Raw genomic sequence first — 18,665 nt, 5'->3', positions numbered from 1 at the left:
GAATCCGACCAATCAGAGGAGGAGGCCGAGAAGCGCGCGCAGGGCGCTGCAAGGTCCGGAAGCCGGGGAGGCGGGTCGGCTGGCCGTGCGCCTGCGCAGTAGGTCAGCTCGTAGCGGACTGTGAGCAAACACGGGGCGGGGCGAGTGTGGCGGTGCCGGTCCAACTGCGGAAGCCTTAGCGGGCAGATGGCGCCGCTGCCCCCGCGCTGTGCTTCCCAGCGGAGCCCCCCCCCCTTGGCCTCAGCTCTCACGGCACTGGGCGCTCGGAGGACGGTGTGAGTCTGCGACGACTACAGGCGCCGCCGCCGGTAACTCCTCGGAACTCGACCGCGCGACATGGCCAGCAGCCATGTTGCAGGAGGGGCGCATGCGCCAGCACCCTTGAGCCTTTGCGCAGACTCCGGATCCCTAAACATGCACGCTCCCTTCGGACGGAACCATTCTATCACTTGACCGTTTGAATGATAGGAAGAGGAAATAAGGGAGGAAGTGAAGCATTAAAAAAAATTTCCTCGTAAATTTTTCCAGGAAAGGAAAGAATAAATGACAAGATGTCCTGGCACAAATCCACTAATTGGATAAGACATCAGGTACAGGCCCCTTAGGTATCTATTATGATTAACTGTGCCCTCCTAGGATCCTAGATAACACCTGTGGACCGATTAGGAGACTTAGGTGTTGCTATTAAACATAAAAATTACATTTTAGTTTTTTCACAGCCCTTGAGAAAGGGAGACTGTTTGGTCCAGTTCATGCATAACATTCCTGAATCCAGCAAATAAATTTTGAAGGTCGTACCGGATACTGTGTTAGATTCTGAAGAGTAAACAGCAAAATGGATACAAATCCTTCCCCTTTGGAGTTGGTGGCACAAGACTACAAAGCATATTTCATGGAATATAAAGCGGGTGTTTAAGAAAGTCCTGGAAAGATGGGATCACAAAATTTATTGGTGCGATTAAGATCCCACTTTGGGGGCATGGCGCAATAACGTTCAAGGCGAGAAATTCAGCCACTGGGCACGCCAGGCCCAAATACAGCTTCCAGTTCCATTTTTTCATGAACATCTATACGTGTCCATGTAGGTGATTTTTTTTTTGAACTGATAAGAACAGATACTGCCCTTGATCTCAGCCAAAAGGTCGAAAAGCGATCGTAGCTGATTTTTTAAATCTTTTATTAAGATTAATTTTATTTTTATTGAAAAGTCAGATATACAGAGAGGAGAGACAGAGATCTTCCATCCAATGACTCACTTCCCAAGCGACCACAAAGGCCAGAGCTGAGCCAATCGAAAGCCAGAGGCTTCTTCTGGATCTCCCATGCGGGTGCAGGGTCCCAAGGGTTTTGGGCCGTCCTCCACTGCTCGCATGCGTTGGTGAGGCTGGAGGTTGGAGAGGGGTATCACAAGGCAAGCCAGGAAGCAGAGAGATACAAGAAGCATGCTCTGCTTAAGGAGCCAAGCCTTTCTCGGCCACACCCTTCGTGGGCACACCCCAAGGGACATGAAAAACCTCTCCCCAGGGATCACCTTTTGGATACCACAGTTAGATCACCTCTCCCTTTCACCCATTAATGAAAACATCAAACTGTTGACATAAAAGTGTAGCACGGCTGATAGCTATAGTCCTCGCCTTGTAACCACCAGCATTCCATATGCTATAGTCCTTGCCTTGCAAGCTCCAGGACCCTATACGGCTGCCATGTATCCTGCATGTTCCACTTCCTATCCAACTCCTTGCTTGTAGATTGAGAGAGCAGTGGAGCATGGTCCAAAGCCTTGGAACCCTGCACTTGCCCAGGAGACCCAGAAGAAGTCCTGGCTTCAGATTTACTCAGTTCCAGCCACTGTGGCCTTGTGGTGAGTGAACCAGCCGATGGAAGAGCTCTCTATCTATGGGCCTGGCATGATAGCGTAGTGGTTGAAGTCCTCGCCTTGCACGCACCAGGATCCCATATGGGTGCCGGTTCTAATCCCAGCGGCCCTGCTTCCCATCCAGCTCCCTGCTTGTGGCCTGGGACAGCAGTTGAAGACGGCCCAAAACTTTGGAACCCTGCACCCGTGTGGCAGACCCGGAGGAGCTCCTGGCTCCTGGCTTCACATTGGCTCAGCTCCTGCCGTTGTGCTCGCTTGGGGAGTAAACCATTGGATGGAGAATCTTCTTCTCTGGCTCTCCTCTCTATATATTCGCCTTTCTAATAAAAGAACAAATCTTTTAAGAAAGAAAAGGATCTTTGTCTTTCCTTCTGTCTGTATAGCTTTCCAATAAAAATAAATAAATTTTTTAAAAAAGGTGTGGTGCCTGGCGGCGTGGCCTAGCAGCTAAAGTCCTCTCCTTGAACGCCCCGGGATCCCATATGGGCGCCGGTTCTAATCCTGGCAGCTCCACTTCCCATCCAGCTCCCTGCTTGTGGCCTGGGAAAGCAGTCAAGGACGGCCCAATGCATTGGGACACTGCACCCGCGTGGGAGACCTGGAAGAGGTTCCTGGTTGCTGGCTTCGGATCAGCGCAGCACCGGCCATTGCGACTCACTTGGGGAGTGAATCATCGGATGGAAGATCTTCCTCTCTGTCTCTCCTCCTCTCTGTATATCTGACTTTGTAATAAAAATAAAATCTTAAAAAAAGAAAAGGTGTGGGGGGACGGCACAATAGCCTAGTGGATAAATCCTCATCTTGTATCCACCAGAATGCCTTATGAGTGCTGATATGCATTCCAGCTGCTCCATTTCCCATCCAGCTTCCTGCCTGTGGCCTGGGAAAGAAGTAGAAGATGGCCCAAAGTATTGGGATTCTGCACCCAAGCCGGTGAACTGGAAGAAGTTCCTGCCTCCTGGCTGCAATTTGGCTCAGCTCCAGCTGTTGCAGCCACCTAGGCAATGAACCAGCGGATGGAAAATTTTTCTCTGTCTCTCCTTCTCTCTGTAAATCTGCCTTTCCAGTGAAAATAACAACAACAACAACAATAAAGCTACTAGAAAATAATACAGGAGGAAATTTGCCCTTTTGGGGAGTGAACCAGCAAATAGAAGATTCTCTGCATGTAGGGAGAAGTCTACATAAAGACTCGCTAATTGAATCTTTGAGAGTAAAAGCAGAAAGATAATGGAGTTAAAAATAGAACTTTGCAAGCATACAAGAGTGAGGAAACTAGCAGTTGTCTGAGAAAAGAAAAACCCTGATAGGATCTGATAAATGACAGCATAATTAACAGAAGCAAAGGAAACGTTTTAAGGAAGCGTTAAGCATAATGAGTTGTCAGTTTTATCCTTCCTTGCTAAGCAGGAGCTATGCTAAGCAACCACTACCTGCATTAACTCACTTAGAGCACTATGGAGAGACTATGAAACTTATCCAATTAGCAACCTAATCCTGGAAAAGTGAAAGGTTGAAATGAAACAGGGCAATGGAATTGGCTCTTAACAGATAACTTGTACTATTGATAAGTTTCCTCAGCACTAACTACAATGTCTACCTATTTCGTTGAAAAAAAATAAGGAGTTGAAGCAAATTTCTGCACATTTTGATGACCCAGTCTACCACCCTAACTCCATCTGATCCTTGATGTCTATCCTTCTGCTACAGAAAAGAACTATCTGTGGAACCTGGCAGTGTGGTGTGGTGCAGTGGAAGAAGTTGCTGTCTGCTAACAGGAGTAGCCTCTATTAGAGCACTGATTTCTGTCCGGCTGCTCTGCCTCCAGTCCCACGTCCCAGCTAATGTGCCTGCGTAAGCAGTGGAGGTGATGGCTCAAGTGCTTGGGCCCCTGCTCTCCCAACAGGAGACGCAGATGGAGCTCAGCCTTGCCTCGTCCCTGTTGCTGCAGCCGTGTGGGGACTGAAACAGCAGGTTTACGGTGTGTGTGTGTGTGCTTGCACACGCAAGCACTAATATATGTGCACACACATCTCTCTCTCTAATTGCCACTTTTATAAAGATTGATTTATTTTTGCTCTTTCCGCTCGGCAGCCGACATGCCATCCAGACTGAAGAAGATGCGGAAACTGCGCGGCCACGTGAGCCATGGCCATGGCCATGGCCGCATCGGCAAGCACCGGAAGCACCCGGGAGGCCGTGGGAACGCTGGTGGAATGCATCACCACAGGATCGACTTCGACAAATATCACCCAGGTTACTTTGGGAAAGTTGGTATGAGACATTACCACTTAAAGCGGAACCAGAGCTTCTGCCCAACTGTCAACCTGGATAAGCTGTGGACGCTGGTCAGTGAGCATATCCGGGTGAATGCTGCCAAGAACAAGACGGGAGCAGCTCCCATCATCGACGTCGTGCGGTCGGGCTACTACAAAGTTCTGGGAAAAGGAAAACTCCCAAAGCTCCCAGTCATTGTCAAAGCCAAATTCTTCAGTAGAAGAGCTGAGGAGAAGATTAAGGGCGTTGGGGGAGCCTGTGTCCTGGTGGCTTGAGGCCACCGTTCATTAAAGTGCTTCTCTGCTGGTCTGATGCGCTTTCTTTGACTTTTCTGCCAAAAACCCACCTCACCTCTTCGAGTGGCTCCATGTGTGGGGGCCGGGGTGCTCCCTTAGTGCAGGAAAAGAGACTCTCCTTCAAAGAGGAGAGGTATTTATTGCTGGGTTATTCCCAGTGACTGTAGCAGTCACATCTGTCCCAGGCTTAAGTTAAGCCAGAGCTACATCTTGAGTGTCCCAAATGCTACTCACTGTCACCTTGCAGAGTGAGCCTTAGCGGGAAGCACTGTATCAGAAAATCCTGGAGTTATAACGATCTGGTCTTCTTGGGCTTGGTATTTCCTATTTTAAAGACCATGCTAATGTTTAGCCAGTGCATGGGATTGCAATGCCGGTTTGTGCCTTTTTTTTTTTAGAGTCTCTTAAGACTTGTAGTTTAGAATACTGGGCAAAAAACTAATGTAATACTTGATACTGCTAGGTGTTGTACGTGGCCTGGGGAGCTTGGTTATGGGGTAAATTTGTCAAAGTTGTGGCTAAGAATAAGCAAAACTTCAAGGACCCAGGTGCATGATCTTGTCCAACTCATCTGGGTTTGTGTAGCGTTACAGTTGCCAATAAACCTGGGCTTTCTAAGATTAAAAAAAAAAAAAGATTTATTTATTTTTATTGGAAAGGCAGATCTTACAGAGAGAAGGAGCGACACAGAGAAAGATCTTCCATCCACTGCTTCTCTAATCAAGTGACTGCAAGGGCCAGAATTGAGCCAATCCAAAGACAGGAGCTAGGAGCTTCTTTGAGGTATCCCATGTGGTTGCAGGGTTCCAAAGCTTTGGGCCATCCTCTGCTGCTTTGCCAGGCCACAAGGAGGGCACTGGAAGGGAAGTGGAGCAGCCAGGACACGAATTGGTGCCCAAATGGGATCCTGCCGCTTACATGGCAAGAATTTAGTAATTGAGCCATTATGCCTGGCCCCTTTAATTGCCTTTTTTTTTTTATTACAAAGTCAGATATACAGACAGGAGGAGAGACAGAAAGAACTTCTGTCTGATGATTCACTCCCCAAGTGAGCTGCAACGGCCGGTGCTGGGCCAATCCGAAGCCGGGAACCAGGAATCTCTTCCTGGTCTCCCACACGGGTGCAGGGTCCCAACGCATTGGGCCGCCCTCGACTGCTTTCCCAGGCCACAAGCAGGGAGCTGGATAGGAAGTGGAGCTGCCGGGATTAGAACCGGCACCCATATGGGATCCCCGAGCGTTCAAGGCGAGGACTTTTAGCTGCTAGGCCACGCCGCCAGACCCCCTTTAATTGCCTTTTAAACAAATATATAAAATCTTTATTAAAAAGAATCAACTATTGGACCCAGTGCAATAGCCTAATGGCTAATGGTTTTCACCTTGCTACTGCAATTTTTAAAAAAGATTTTAAAAAGATTTATTTATTTTTGTTTGAAAGGCAGAGTTAGAGAAAAAAAGATACAAAGATATCTTTTATTCACTGATTCACTTCACAAACGGCCACTGCAGTCAGAGCTGGGCCAGAGCCATAGACCAGGAGTTTCCTGAGTCTCCCAGTGGGTGCAGGGGCTCAAGCATTTGAGCCATCTCCTGCTGCCTTCCCAGGCACATTAACAGAGAAGTGGACAGCTACTGGTACTCTGACCGGTACCCACATGGGATTTGCCTTCTCAGACTGAAGGCTTAGCTCACTTCACTATGGCAACAACCCCAGACTTAGTTTTATTAGCTTGAAAGCCAGAGTGGCTGCAGAGACAGAAACAGATCTTTCATCCACTGGTTCACTACGCAAATGGCAGCAACAGTCAGGCTGAAGCTAGGAGCCAGGCATTTCTTCCAGGTTTCCCACATGGGTGGCAGGAGTCCAAGTACCTGAGCCATGTTATCTTGCTTTGCCAGGTCAATTATCAGAGAGCTGGATTAGAAGGGAAGTAGGTGGGCCTGGCGCAGTAGAGTAGTGGCTAAAGTCCTTGCCTTGAACACACCGGTTCTAATCCCAGCAGTCCCGCTTCCCATCCAGCTCCCTGCTGGTGGTCTGGGAAAGCAGTCAAGGACAGCCCAAAGCCTTGGGATCCTGCCCCTACATGGGAAACCCAGAAGAAGCTCCTGGCTCCTGGTTTAGGATCGGCACAGCACCAGCCGTTGTAGTCACTTTGGGGAGTGACTCATCGGATGGAAAACCTTCCTCTCCGTTTCTCCTCCTCTCTGTACATCTGCCTTTCCAATAAAAATAAATAAATCTTAAAAAAAAAAAAAAAAAAGAAAGGAAGGAAGCAGCCATTATTGAACTAACCACCCGATAGGGAATGTCAGCTTCACAAGCAGTGGTTGAACGCACTGCGCAACCCTGAGCCCTGCTTTTTCCTTCACTTTGGTTGCTTGGCCTTTAGGATAATTTCTGTTGTGGTTCTCCTTTCACCGATCATATCTTTGAATCATTTTTGCAAGTTATCTTTATCTTTGGAATTTTTTTTTTTTTTTTTGCTAATTTTGTTGTTGCTCGTGTTATCTGGAAGGTAGAGAAACAGAACAGAGGCAGACACATTCACTGCTGCACTCCTCAAATGTCTGCAAGAACCTTGTCTGAACTAGAATGAAGCCAAGAGCTTAGAACTCACTCTGGGTCTCTCCTGTGGGTCGCAGGGACTGGGTAGTGCCTGAACTAGTATCTGCTGGCTGCCAAGGTATCAGTGAGAAACTGGAGGGCCTGGTGGGATGGCTCAATGGCTAAATCCTCGCCTTGCATGTACCAGGATCCCATATGGGTACCTGTTCTTGTCCTGGATGTTCCACCTCCCTTCCAGCTCCCTGTTTGTGCTCTAAGAAAGCAGTGGAATATGTCCCAGGTTGTTGGGCCCCTACATCCACTTTTAGACCCAAAAGAAGCTTCTGGCTTCGAATTGGCTCAGTTCTGACCATTGTGGCCATTTGAGGGATGAATCGGCAGATGGAAAATCTGTCTCTCTGTAAATCTGTCTTTCCAATAAAAATAACTAAATCTTAAATAAGTAAATAAATGAATAAAAATAAAATAGAGAAGCTGCAGTCCTAAGCGGAGGCCAAGGGTACAATCCAGGCTCTTGAGGGTACCACTGTGTCTAAACCACTATTGCAAATGTCTGCCTTTTGGGGACCTATTTTTGCTTTTTTTCTTTCTCCCTTTCTTTCTCTTAATTCCATGCGTAATTCAACAAATTAAATTTTTAAAAATTTTGCTTTAAAGATTTATTTGAAAGAGTCACATGTGCCAGTTTGCCCCCATTTTGTCTGCAATGGCCAGGAGCCAGGAGCTTCTTCTGGGTCTCCCACGTGGGCACAGGTGCTGCTTTCCCAGGTGCATTAGCAGGAGGCTGGATGGGAAGCGGAGCTGCCAGGACAGCACAGTGTGGGCCCTTCCCAGACGACTTTTGGTATCTCAAGCCCTGTGGCCCAGGCAAAGCACCCCATTTCCAAGTGCACATGTAGTGTGCACTGTGGGTACCCTTAGCGTGCAGACTAATGAGCTGTATGTGGGGACCCCCAACTTTGCTGATCCCCCAGATGAGAGTACTGGTTCGAGTTCTGTTGGGGTCCGTGCAGTGGATGTAGGGGACATGAGGGTGTGAAGACATTGTTCCATTGCTGGCAGGGCCACTGGATAAACAGATCTTAAAACAAGGGTGTGTGTGTCTGGGCCTAGGACATGAATCAGGTCCGCATGGAATGCCAGCGCTGCAAAACAGAGGATTAGCTTGCTGAGCCACTAGGCATCTCCTTCCCACCCTGTTCTTAGTAATTCTTCTCTCCGCATTGAATGCTTCTTAACTTTGCCTTCATACTTACTCTTTTGTTGTGTCTTGTTTAAAAGTGTATCTATTTGGGGCCTGGCGGCATGGCCTAGCGGCTAAAGTCCTCACCTTGAAAGCCCCGGGATCCCATATGGGCGCCGGTTCTAGTCCTGGCAGCTCCACTTCCCATCCAGCTCCCTGCTTGTGGCCTGGGAAAGCAGTCGAGGACGGCCCAATGCTTTGGGACACTGCACCCGTGTGGGAGACCCAGAAGAGGTTCCTGGTTCCCGGCATCAGATTGGCGCGCACCGGCCCATTGTGGCTCACTTGGGGAGTGAATCATAGGATGGAAGATCTTCCTCTCTGTCTCTCCTCCTCTCTGTATATCTGACTTTGTAATAAAAATAAATCTTTTTTTAAAAAGTGTATTTATTTGAAAGGGAGAGGGAGAGAGACAAAGCTGGAGGGGAGAGAAGCCAGCTGAGAACGTCTGTCCTCTGGCTCACTCCCCTATCATCTGCAACAGTGGGGAAGGGCAAAGCTGAAGCCAGGAAGCAGGAACGTCCTCCTCTCTGTGGGTGACAGAGAAATGATGACTTGAGGCGTCACCTGCTGCTTCCTAGGCTATGTATTAGCAGGAGGCTGGATTGCAAGCCAAGCTGGAATTGATGTGTTTCCCAAGTAGCCTTTTTAAAAATTATTTATTTCATTATTTTTATTGCAAAGTTAAATTTACATAATGAAGAAGAGACAGAGAGAAAGTTCTTTCATCTTCTAGTTCACTCCCCAAGTAGCAGCAACAGCCAGAGCTGAGCTGATGCAAAGCCAGGAGCCAGGAGCTTCTTCTAAGTCTCCAACATGGGTGCAGGGTCCCAAGACTATTGCCCAGCTTCTACTGCTTTCCCAGACCACACGCAGGGAGCTGGAAGAGAAGCAGAGAATCTGGGATATGATCCAGTGCCCATATGGGATCCCAGGTATGCAAGGCAAGGACTTTAGCCACTAGGCTACTGTGCCGGGCCCCCCAGTTGCCTCTTCTTTTTTTTTTTTTTTTTAAGATTTATTTATTTTTATTGCAAACCAAGATATATATAGAGAGAAGAGACAAAGAGGAAGATCTTCCATCCGATGGTTCAGTCCCCAAGTAATTGCAATGGCTGGAGCTGAGTCATTCTGGAGCCAGGATCCAGGCACATCTCCAGGTCTCCCACACGGATGCAGGGTCCCAAGTCCCGTCCTCGACTGCTTTCCCAGGCCACAAGCAGGGAGCTGGATGGGAAGCAGGGTCGCCAGGATTAGAACTGGTGCCCATATGGAATCCTGGTGCGTTCAAGGCGAGGACTTTAGCTGCTATGCTATTACGCTGGGCCTGTCACCTTTTTTTACAATCTCCTTTTTTCCTTCCTTTATCTGGGGGGAGGGAAGAGATAAGGAGAGAAACCACATCCAGCCTCCCAACCATCCCAGGGTCTCCAATGTGGGACATGCCCCGAAGATGCTGCTCTAGTGGTTTTGATAGTTCAACACTTCTGTATTGCTGCCAGTCTTGCCACTGTAATCATGATGTAATCTCTCCAGACTCCACTGGCTGACATAGTCCACCTTAGAGACTCCATTTGCCCAGGTATTCACTGCCAACACTTGGCTGGGGTAGTTAATCAATTTGTTTTGTCCTCCATCCTCTGTTATGGTACCAGGTGTCCTCTACAGGCCCCAGTGTACTGCCATATGCTCCCTGTGCATCTGGATATGCTGTCCACTGCTCCATCTAAGCCACTGAGGAGGCCCAGCTCTGTCTGACACATGCAGTCCATGGTCAGACCATGGAACTACAATTTTCTCCATGGTTGGAATTCTGAGTCCAGTGGTTCACTTGGGGGGGGATTCCCAAAGGAATTTAGTCTGAGGTGATCCCAGACCTGATTCTTGTGTGTGCTTGCCAATACAAGGTCCAGTACAGTTCGTTTGCCCAAATCAGCCTATGTGCACACTATTAGTTGCAATTGCTGGGTCAGTACTGTCTCCAACCCTCTCTTCTACGCAAACTATTGGGTGTTTCAGTCCAGCCTGATCCTGCCCACCGCACACTCAGCCACCTTGCAATCCAGTGGGAGTTGTAGCCTAGTTGGGGCGACTCCCAATAGCCCTCACCAGGCCCACCCCCTGCCCTGGTTTTCATGTACAGCAGACTGGTCCAGTCTGTCCCACAACCCATTCAGCTCATATATATGTCAATGGGCATCAAAGACTAGTTGAACCAAACCAGCGCCACTATCCAGCTCACACATGTGCTGATGGGTGCCACTGTCTGTCTAACCATTCATGTTCCAATCCTGGTTCTCATGGTCACCAGAGTGGCAACCCAAGAGGAAGGTGCCCATTGTTTCCCTAATGGGCTCACTCCCACTCCTGGATCTTGCACTCTCCAGGTGGTTCTGCAGCTTAGCTTGACAGAGTTTTCCTCCTGTGCCAGCATCTGCTAGCTGATGCTGTGGCAAAGCCCAACCAACCCACACCCACTCTTACTTATGCCTGCACCAGTAGGTACAGTCTGCCCAGCCTGGCTTGTCTCTGATCAAGCTTATATGTATGCCAACGGGTGTTGTATCCCTGGCTGGCCTAGTCTGCCCCCAATCCCAGCTCTCACACTTACCAGTGGGAATAGTGGTCCAGCAAGGGGGTTCCCTGCAGCCCCCACTGGGTTTGCCTTCTCTCACCCGGGTCTCACATGTGCTGATTGGGTGCTGCGGCCCAGTCTGACATGGTCCTTCTCACCTCAGCATTTCCCAGCCCAGCCAGACCCCAGTCCCAACCCTAATCTGAGCTGGCTGGTATTGTGGCCCGACCCGACATGACTCAGACACCATTCTGGCTCTCGGATTTTCCAGCAGGTTTTATGAACAGGCCTAACCTGGCTCCACCCAGACCTGAGCCAAAGGTAAGCCCATGGGTATTGTAACCTGGCCTGGTCTGGGCTGCTTCCTTTCTTAGTTCTTACACTCACCTACAGGGACTGTGACCCAACAGAGGAGTTCCCTAAGCTCCTCCATCCAAACTTCTCCCAACGCCAGATCTCGCACACACTGGTGGGTCCATGGGCCAGCCCTACTTAGTCCACTTCCTGCCCTACCAGGAATAGTGGCCTTTCCTGATTGGCCTTCACCCATTCCAGTTCTTATTATTGGGTGTTACAGCCCATCCAAACCTTATTTCACACCCAGATATAGCTCACACATGGCTCAGCAGGGGCAGAGACCTAGCCTAGCCCATCCTACACCCACCCTGGTTGTCACAATCACCAGTGGGTGCTAGGGTTTAGCCTAGTCTGGCACCCCCCAGACCCAGTCCACATCCATGCCGAGAGAGACTGCAGCCATGTCCAAACCAGACCGCGGCTCCAATTCCAGACCCTGCACTCATCAGTGGGATCCACAACCCAGCTAGGGCATCCCTATAGCTCCCCACCCAGGCCTGACCCAGCCACAGATATCATACATGGTTCACTGATTTTAGTGGTTGTTCTGACCTAGTTTGGCATAGTTCCTCCCCTGTCTTGATCTTTGCCATCAGATGCTGCAGCCTGGCCTGGCCTAGCTGGCCCCTAGTCCTAACTCTCTCTGGTGAGTACTGGAACCTGGCCCTGCCCAGTCTACTCTCATCCCTGGCTCATGCAAACCAGTAGGTATGGCAGCATAGCCCGGCATGACCTGCACTTCATCCTGTTTTCTGCACTCTCCAGTGGGTTTGGTTTGCTTGGTCCTGCCCAGTCTGCTCCCTTCCAAAACCAACTCAAATACTTGTCAACAGATGGAGTTACCCTGCGCAGCCTGCCCAACACCCAGCCCTGGATCATGTGCTCACTAGAGGAGTTTCCCAGGTTGCCTGGCTCGGGCCACTCCCAGACCCTGATCTCATGCATGCCAGCAGGTGCTTGGCCCTTACCTGGCATGGCCTGCCCCATCCATCCTAGCTTTTGTATGAACCAGTGCGTCCTGGCCTGTCTCACAGCCTGTTTTAGGGTGCTCATGCAGGTGCTGCAGCCTGGACCTACCCCACTTGTGCCAAGTCCCAGCACCAGTGAGCATCAGTGAGGTCTATGGTCATGCCTAGCTTAGCACACCACCATCCCAATTCTCAAGCTAACCAGGGGGACTTGTAATTCCATAGAGTTGGGCCCACATATCCCTGACAGAATCCACCCTCGGACGTGGTTCTCTTGCGTGCTGTTTGGTATCATGGTGCAGTCTAATGTGACCCATCACCTGATTCAACACTCACTGTCATGTACTGGGATCTAGCCCTGCCAGACAGGCCCCCAGCCATAGCTTGCATGTGCACTTGTGTGTGGTGGTCAGCCATGTTCCATGCTCACAAGCCCAACCCAGGACCCCATGTGGGCTGGTGCATAGTCTGACCCATAAAGATCTTCAGGTCTCTCTCCTCCAAATCACAAGGTCTCAGTCCCCTCGCTTACCTGCAAGCACAGTGGCCCTGTTGTTGAGTGTCCCTCAGGATTCATTCCTCACCTACATGAACAATGGCCTTATCCATGGATGTCCCTAGGCACTAATTCCATACCCCCATACCCCAGAACTTGCCACCCACAAGCCTAGGACCCTCCCCCGCCTAACAGCAGTGGATGGGGAGCTATGATCCCAAGTAGGCAGCCTGGCCCAGCATGGGTTCTGTGGGGAGCCATGCAGTTGGGTCGGATGGCATGGGTGTGTGATGAGTACCGCTCTTCGGTTAGCAAGGCTACGAGGAGTTTCTGGTTGCATGGCAAGGCCTGGCAGAATGTCTCTGGTCACCTTATTGTTGCCTCACTCCATTGTATGGGCACTAGTCACCTCTCTGATGTTTCATAAAATTTTCCTGAGGGTGTTGTTGCTGTTTTTCTGCTAATGTGAAATGATTCCTATAACTAGTGTTACACCACACATTGATCAATCATGTTATGATAAAAACATCTTTAGCAACGTAAGGCACAGCTAAAAGTATACAATAGTACAATTGAGCCCACAATGTCTCCAAACATCCTGTTATGTGCTCACTTTTGTCCTGAAGTTTGCCCTAACATAAGTAATGTTTTCCTTAAGAAATGGCTTGATAATATCTCGGAACAGATGACAATCATGGAGGTACAAAGAGTTTGTTTACCATGCGCCTTCAACTGTTACAACACATGATATGACCGTTTTAGTTTCTCACCACAGAAAGCAAAAAGTATTATGGAGCATCTTCTAAAGGGAAACAAATGTGAACCTCCCGAAAATGGCTTAAAATCTAAACCTTATACTGGCACTTATATTTAGGGAAAGAAAAGAGTTTATAAAAACTTCCATCTTGGGCCCAGCCCCGTGGCCTAGCAGCTGAAGTCCTCGCCCATAATGCGCCAGGATCCCATATCAGCGCCGGTTCTAATCCCAGCAGCTCCACTTCCCATTCAGCTCCCTGCTTGTGGCCTGAGAAAGCAGTCAAGGACGGCCCAAAGCCTTGGGACCCTGCACTCGCGTGGAAGACTCGGAAGAGGTTCCTTGTTCCCAGCTTTAGATCAGCGCAGCACCAGCCGTTGCGGCTCATTGGGGAGTGAATCATTGGACGGAAGATCTTCCTCTCTGTCTCTCCTCCTCTCTGTGTATCTGACTTTGTAATAAAAATAAATAAATCTTAAAAAAAATTTCTATCTTATATTGGTACTCATATTTAGGGAAAGAAAACAGTTTATAAAGATAAGAGGAATTTTCTTGTAAAGGCCCTCTGTTGATTGGCTGAGTTGCCTTGATCCCTTTCACTGCCCTTTAACAAAAGAACAAAAAACAACTAAATCAACACTAAGAACAAAAAACTATTGAATCAGCACTAGGTGAAGGTGACGATAATTTATGCTTGATTTGATTATAAGATTTAGCAAAGAATCTATGTTATATGCTTTTATTAAACCCTTTCATTTATGATCTTTGAATTCTGTACTCTTAGTACTTTAAGCAATATTAGTTAGTTTGTGTTTAGTAAAAATTAATTTTGAGGGCCTGGCGGTGTGGCCTAACGGCTAAAGTCCTCGCCTTGAAAGCCCCGGGATCCCATATGGGCGCCAGTTCTAATCCCAGCAGCTCCACTTCCCATCCAGCTCCCTGCTTGTGGCCTGGGAAAGCAGTCGAGGACAGCCCAGGGCTTTGGGACCCTGCACCCGAGTGGGAGATTCGGAAGAGGTTCCAGGTTCCCGGCATCGGATCGGCGCGCATCGGCCCGTTGCGGCACACTTGGGGAGTGAATCATCGGACGGAAGATCGTCCTCTCTGTCTCTCCTCCTCTCTGTATATCTGACTGTAATAAAATGAATAAATCTTTTAAAAAAAATAAAAGAGAAAGAAACATAAGGGTAAAGGCTTATTGAATGGGACGCTTAATGTAATATGCAATTGAAAAAACCTTGAAAGCAATAAAGAACACCCCGAAGCAGAGATGAGTGATTTACAACAAGAATTAATCTTGTGACAAGTACTGTACTTAAACAAAAAATGTGTGTTACAGCCGAAATAGGCCTATTAGATTGTATGCAGTCAATACGTTTTTTTAAAGATTGATTCATTTTTATTACAAATATACAGAGAGGAGGAGTGACAGAGTGGAAGATCCTCTGTCAGCTGATTCACTGCCCAATTGGCCACAATGGCCAGAGCTGTGCTGATCTGAAGTCAGGAACGAGGAGTTTCCTCAAAATCTCCCAATGCCATGGGCCATCCTTTGCTGCTTTCCTTGGCCATTAGCAGGGAGCTGGATGGGAAGTGGAGCAGCTGGGACTCTAATCAGCATCCATATGGCATTCCAACTCTAGCAAGGTGAGGATTGGCCAATTAGAGCAATAGTGCGAGGCCCACAGGTTTCGTTTTGTTTTTGCTTTCAGAGAAGATTAACTTATTTGAAAGTCAGAGTTACAGAGAGAGGGAGAAACTGTCCATCTGCTGGATCACTCCCCAAATGGCAATATAACCAGGGCTGCCTGGGCTGAAGCGAGGAGCCACACAACTTTCCTCTGGGTCTCTGTGGGTGTGGGAGCCCAATCATCTGGGTCACCCTCCGCTACTCTAGGCAAATAGCTAGATAGAAAATGGAGTCACCAGGAAAAGAACCACTGTTCATGTAGGATGCTGGTGTTGCAGGTGGTGGCCTCAATGCCAGCCCTTGCACATCTATCTGCTTGTGATAAACCCTTTAAATAAAACACTTGTTTAAAGGAAGTGCTGGGCAGAACTGTTTAGCTCATGAAGCCAGTAAGGATTTTCACATCCCATATTGAAACACCTTAATTCTTTTTTTTTTTTTTTCATGCAGACACAGTTTAGTTTTAAAGCAAGATTTATTAGAAAAGCTGAGAAAAGGAACTCCCATTCTAGTGACGGAAGAGGGTTTTGAGATAGAAAGGACCTGTACCTCCTCCATAGTGGCTGAGGAAGAGAGAAAAAGATCCTAGACCTCTGCCATAGTGGCAGGAAGGAAAGTGGAAAAGAAAGACCCTGGAACACCTGAATTTAATGTTTAACTCCAGTATTTTAAAAATTACTGGGCCCGGTGCGGTGGCCTGGTAGCTAAAGTCCTCACCTTGAATGTGCTAGGATCCTATATGGGCGCCGGTTCTAATCCCAGCAGCTCCACTTCCCATCCAGCTCCCTGCTTGTGGCCTGGGAAGGCAGTCGAGGATGGGCCAAAGCCTTGGGACCCTGCACCCGAGTTGGAGATTCAGAAAAAATTTCCTGGCTCCTGGCTTCAGGTTAGCTCAGCTCCTGCCATTGCGGCCACTTGGGGAGTGAATCATCGGACGGAAGATCTTCCTCTCTGTCTCTCCTCCTCTCTGTACATCCGCATTTCAATAAAATAAATAAATCTCTAAAAAAAAGAAAAGGAAAAGAAAAGCAGTTAAGCACAGCCCAAAGCTTTGGGACCCTGCACCCACATGGGAGACCTGGAAGTAGTTCCTGGCTCCTGGCTTCGGATCGGTGCAGCAGAGGCTGTTGTGGTCACTTGGGGAGTGAAGCACTGGATTGAAGATCTCTGTTTGTCTCTTCCCCCCTCTTTATATCTGACTTTGCCATTAAAATAATTTTTTTAAATTACTGATTTTGATACAGACCCTGCAAGTAAGCACAAGAAACATGATAGGAAACAGCCCAGAACAGGCCATGGAAAGTTTCCAATTGCCATATATTTGGCATGGGTCGGAGGCAGACCAGGCTGAATCAGTTCACGTCATCCACTGGCAAATCCGAGCACCAGAACAGAGTGTGGGTTGAGCCAGGTTTGGTCGCGACAAAAACCAGTGCACAATATGGAATGCCAAGGTGAGGTTGCCTGTACCGGATGTGACCACAGCGCCCAACCAGCACGCGTGAGAACCAGGAAGGGAGGGGACGGAACCGGCAGGAGGAATATGGGGGGGCGGGGTTCCCTTGCTGGAGAGATACTCCTACACTTGCTCTTAGTCAAAAGGCCGAGAAGCGATGGACAGATACTCCCACTGGTGAGCGTGAGCTGGGATGGGGACAGACCAGACTAAGCAGGGCTGCAACACCTGTGCGCCTCATGTGGACTAGATCAGGGAAAAGCCAGGCTGGGCTGATTGATCCTACTGCTGCAAACAAAATTAGAATGAGGAAGGGTTGTTTGGGCTTAGCCACAGCATCAGCTGGCAGAAGGTGGCACTGGGGGCTAATTCTCTCAAGTCAAACCACAGAACCACCTGAAGAGTGCATGAACCGGGATTGAGAGAGACCTGGGAGGGAAACAGTGGGCTCTTCCCTCTTAGGTTACCACTCCCACTAGAGGGCACAAAAACTAGGACAGGGGCTGGGGTGGCTAGACAGAGAGGCACTCAACAACATCCGTGAGGGCTGGATAGTGGAACTGGTTAGATGGAACTAAGCTTTAATACCCATTGACATGTACAAGAGCCGAATGGGGTGTGGGACAGACTGGATTACTGCTACACATACTGGCAAACCAGGGTAGGGGGCGGGCCTGGTGGGGGTTATTGTGGGTCGCTCTGACTAGGCTGCAGCTCCCACTGGTTGATGTGAGGGCCGAGTATGTGCTGGGCAGAACCAGGCTGGACTGCAACACCCATTGGTTCCAGTGGAAGTCGGGACTGAAAACAGAACCAACTCAGAAACTACAACCACCAGCTGATCGGGGCGATGGACTGTGCCGGGCCCTGTGCTTGCTAGTACATACAAGAATCTGGTCTGGGAACACCTCAGACAAAGTTTCTTTGGAGATCTCCCCAATCGAAATGCCGGACTCAGAACCCTAACCAAGAAAAGACAGAAGACAAAACAAGTCAATCAACCACCTCAGCTATATGTTGGCAGCGAAATACTGGGCAAACAGAGACTCTATGATGGACTATGTCAATCAGTGGATTCTTCAACAACCTCATCATGCTTGGAGTGGCGAGATTGGCAACGATTCATAACTGGTGAACTATCAAAACCACTTGAGCAAGTATCTCAGAGCATGCCCCACATCCAGGACCTGGGGTGGGTGGGAAACTGGGTGGGGCTTCTCCCTCAGTATCCCCCTTTACCTCAGATACATGAAGGAAACAATATGGAAATAATATTCTTACCCACTTTCCTATAGCCCTTGAACCTTTTTACCCTAATTAACAACTTAAAGATTGTCAAAAATATAATTAAAAAATGAAAAAATATTCCTTATTTTGAAGAATTATAGAGATTATTTCATCTGCTTGTTCATTCCCAAGATGTCCACAGTGACCTGGGCTAGATCAGCCTAAAGCCAGGAGTCAGGAGCCTTATCTGTGCCACCCATGTCAGTGTAGGGCCCCAGGGACTTGGTCCATCTTCCACTCTTTTCCTGGGTACATTAGCAAGGATCTAGGTCAGAACTGGAGCAGGTGGGACATGAATAGGTGCCTATTTAGGACTCTGGCACTGCAGGTGGTGTGGCAGTGTTCTGCTGGTGCAGACCCGGGAAGGCAGCTGATGGTGTAAGCAGCGGGTCCCTGCCATCCATTAGGGAGACCTATATTGAGTTCATGCACCCAGCCTGGCCTTTCCAGGTCCCTGCGAGCATTTGGGAATAGATTTCTCTCACACATACACACACACAAATTAAAAAAAAAAAAAAAAAAAAAAACCAAAACCTCTAAAATTAGTTCGATTTTCTGGCTCGCAAGTCTCAAAAATTCCTAGCAGGGCTCAGCGCAGTAGTCTAACGGCTAAATTCTTCCTGTGCATCTGCTGGGATCCCACATGGGTGCTCCACTGTTTGCTGTTCTGCAGTGAGGGACTTGGTTCACGGAGTCGATAATCATGCACACTTGGACTACAGATGGTCAACAGCCGAAGTTTATTAACAGTATCAGACTTCAAGGGCAGAGGGTCACATAGGCATCATGGAAGGGTGTTGAGGCATTTACATTTCAACAGCAAG

General features: G+C 48.6%; 1 protein-coding gene across 1 annotated transcript; it reads left to right on the top strand.

The window, feature by feature from the left end:
* The first annotated feature begins 3,958 nt into the window (after positions 1-3,958).
* On the top strand, positions 3,959-4,460 carry LOC105942044 (large ribosomal subunit protein uL15-like). The gene has a single exon (XM_058660917.1). It carries the CDS (start codon positions 3,976-3,978, stop codon positions 4,426-4,428), a length of 453 nt encoding a protein of 150 aa, XP_058516900.1. The 5' UTR covers positions 3,959-3,975; the 3' UTR covers positions 4,429-4,460.
* The last annotated feature ends 14,205 nt before the right edge of the window (positions 4,461-18,665 follow it).

The sequence above is a fragment of the Ochotona princeps genome, chromosome 2 (genome assembly GCF_030435755.1).
Source record: "Ochotona princeps isolate mOchPri1 chromosome 2, mOchPri1.hap1, whole genome shotgun sequence".
Lineage (NCBI taxonomy): Eukaryota > Metazoa > Chordata > Mammalia > Lagomorpha > Ochotonidae > Ochotona > Ochotona princeps.
Note: the sequence above shows the minus strand (reverse complement) of the source record. Positions and strands in the feature narration are given on the sequence as shown.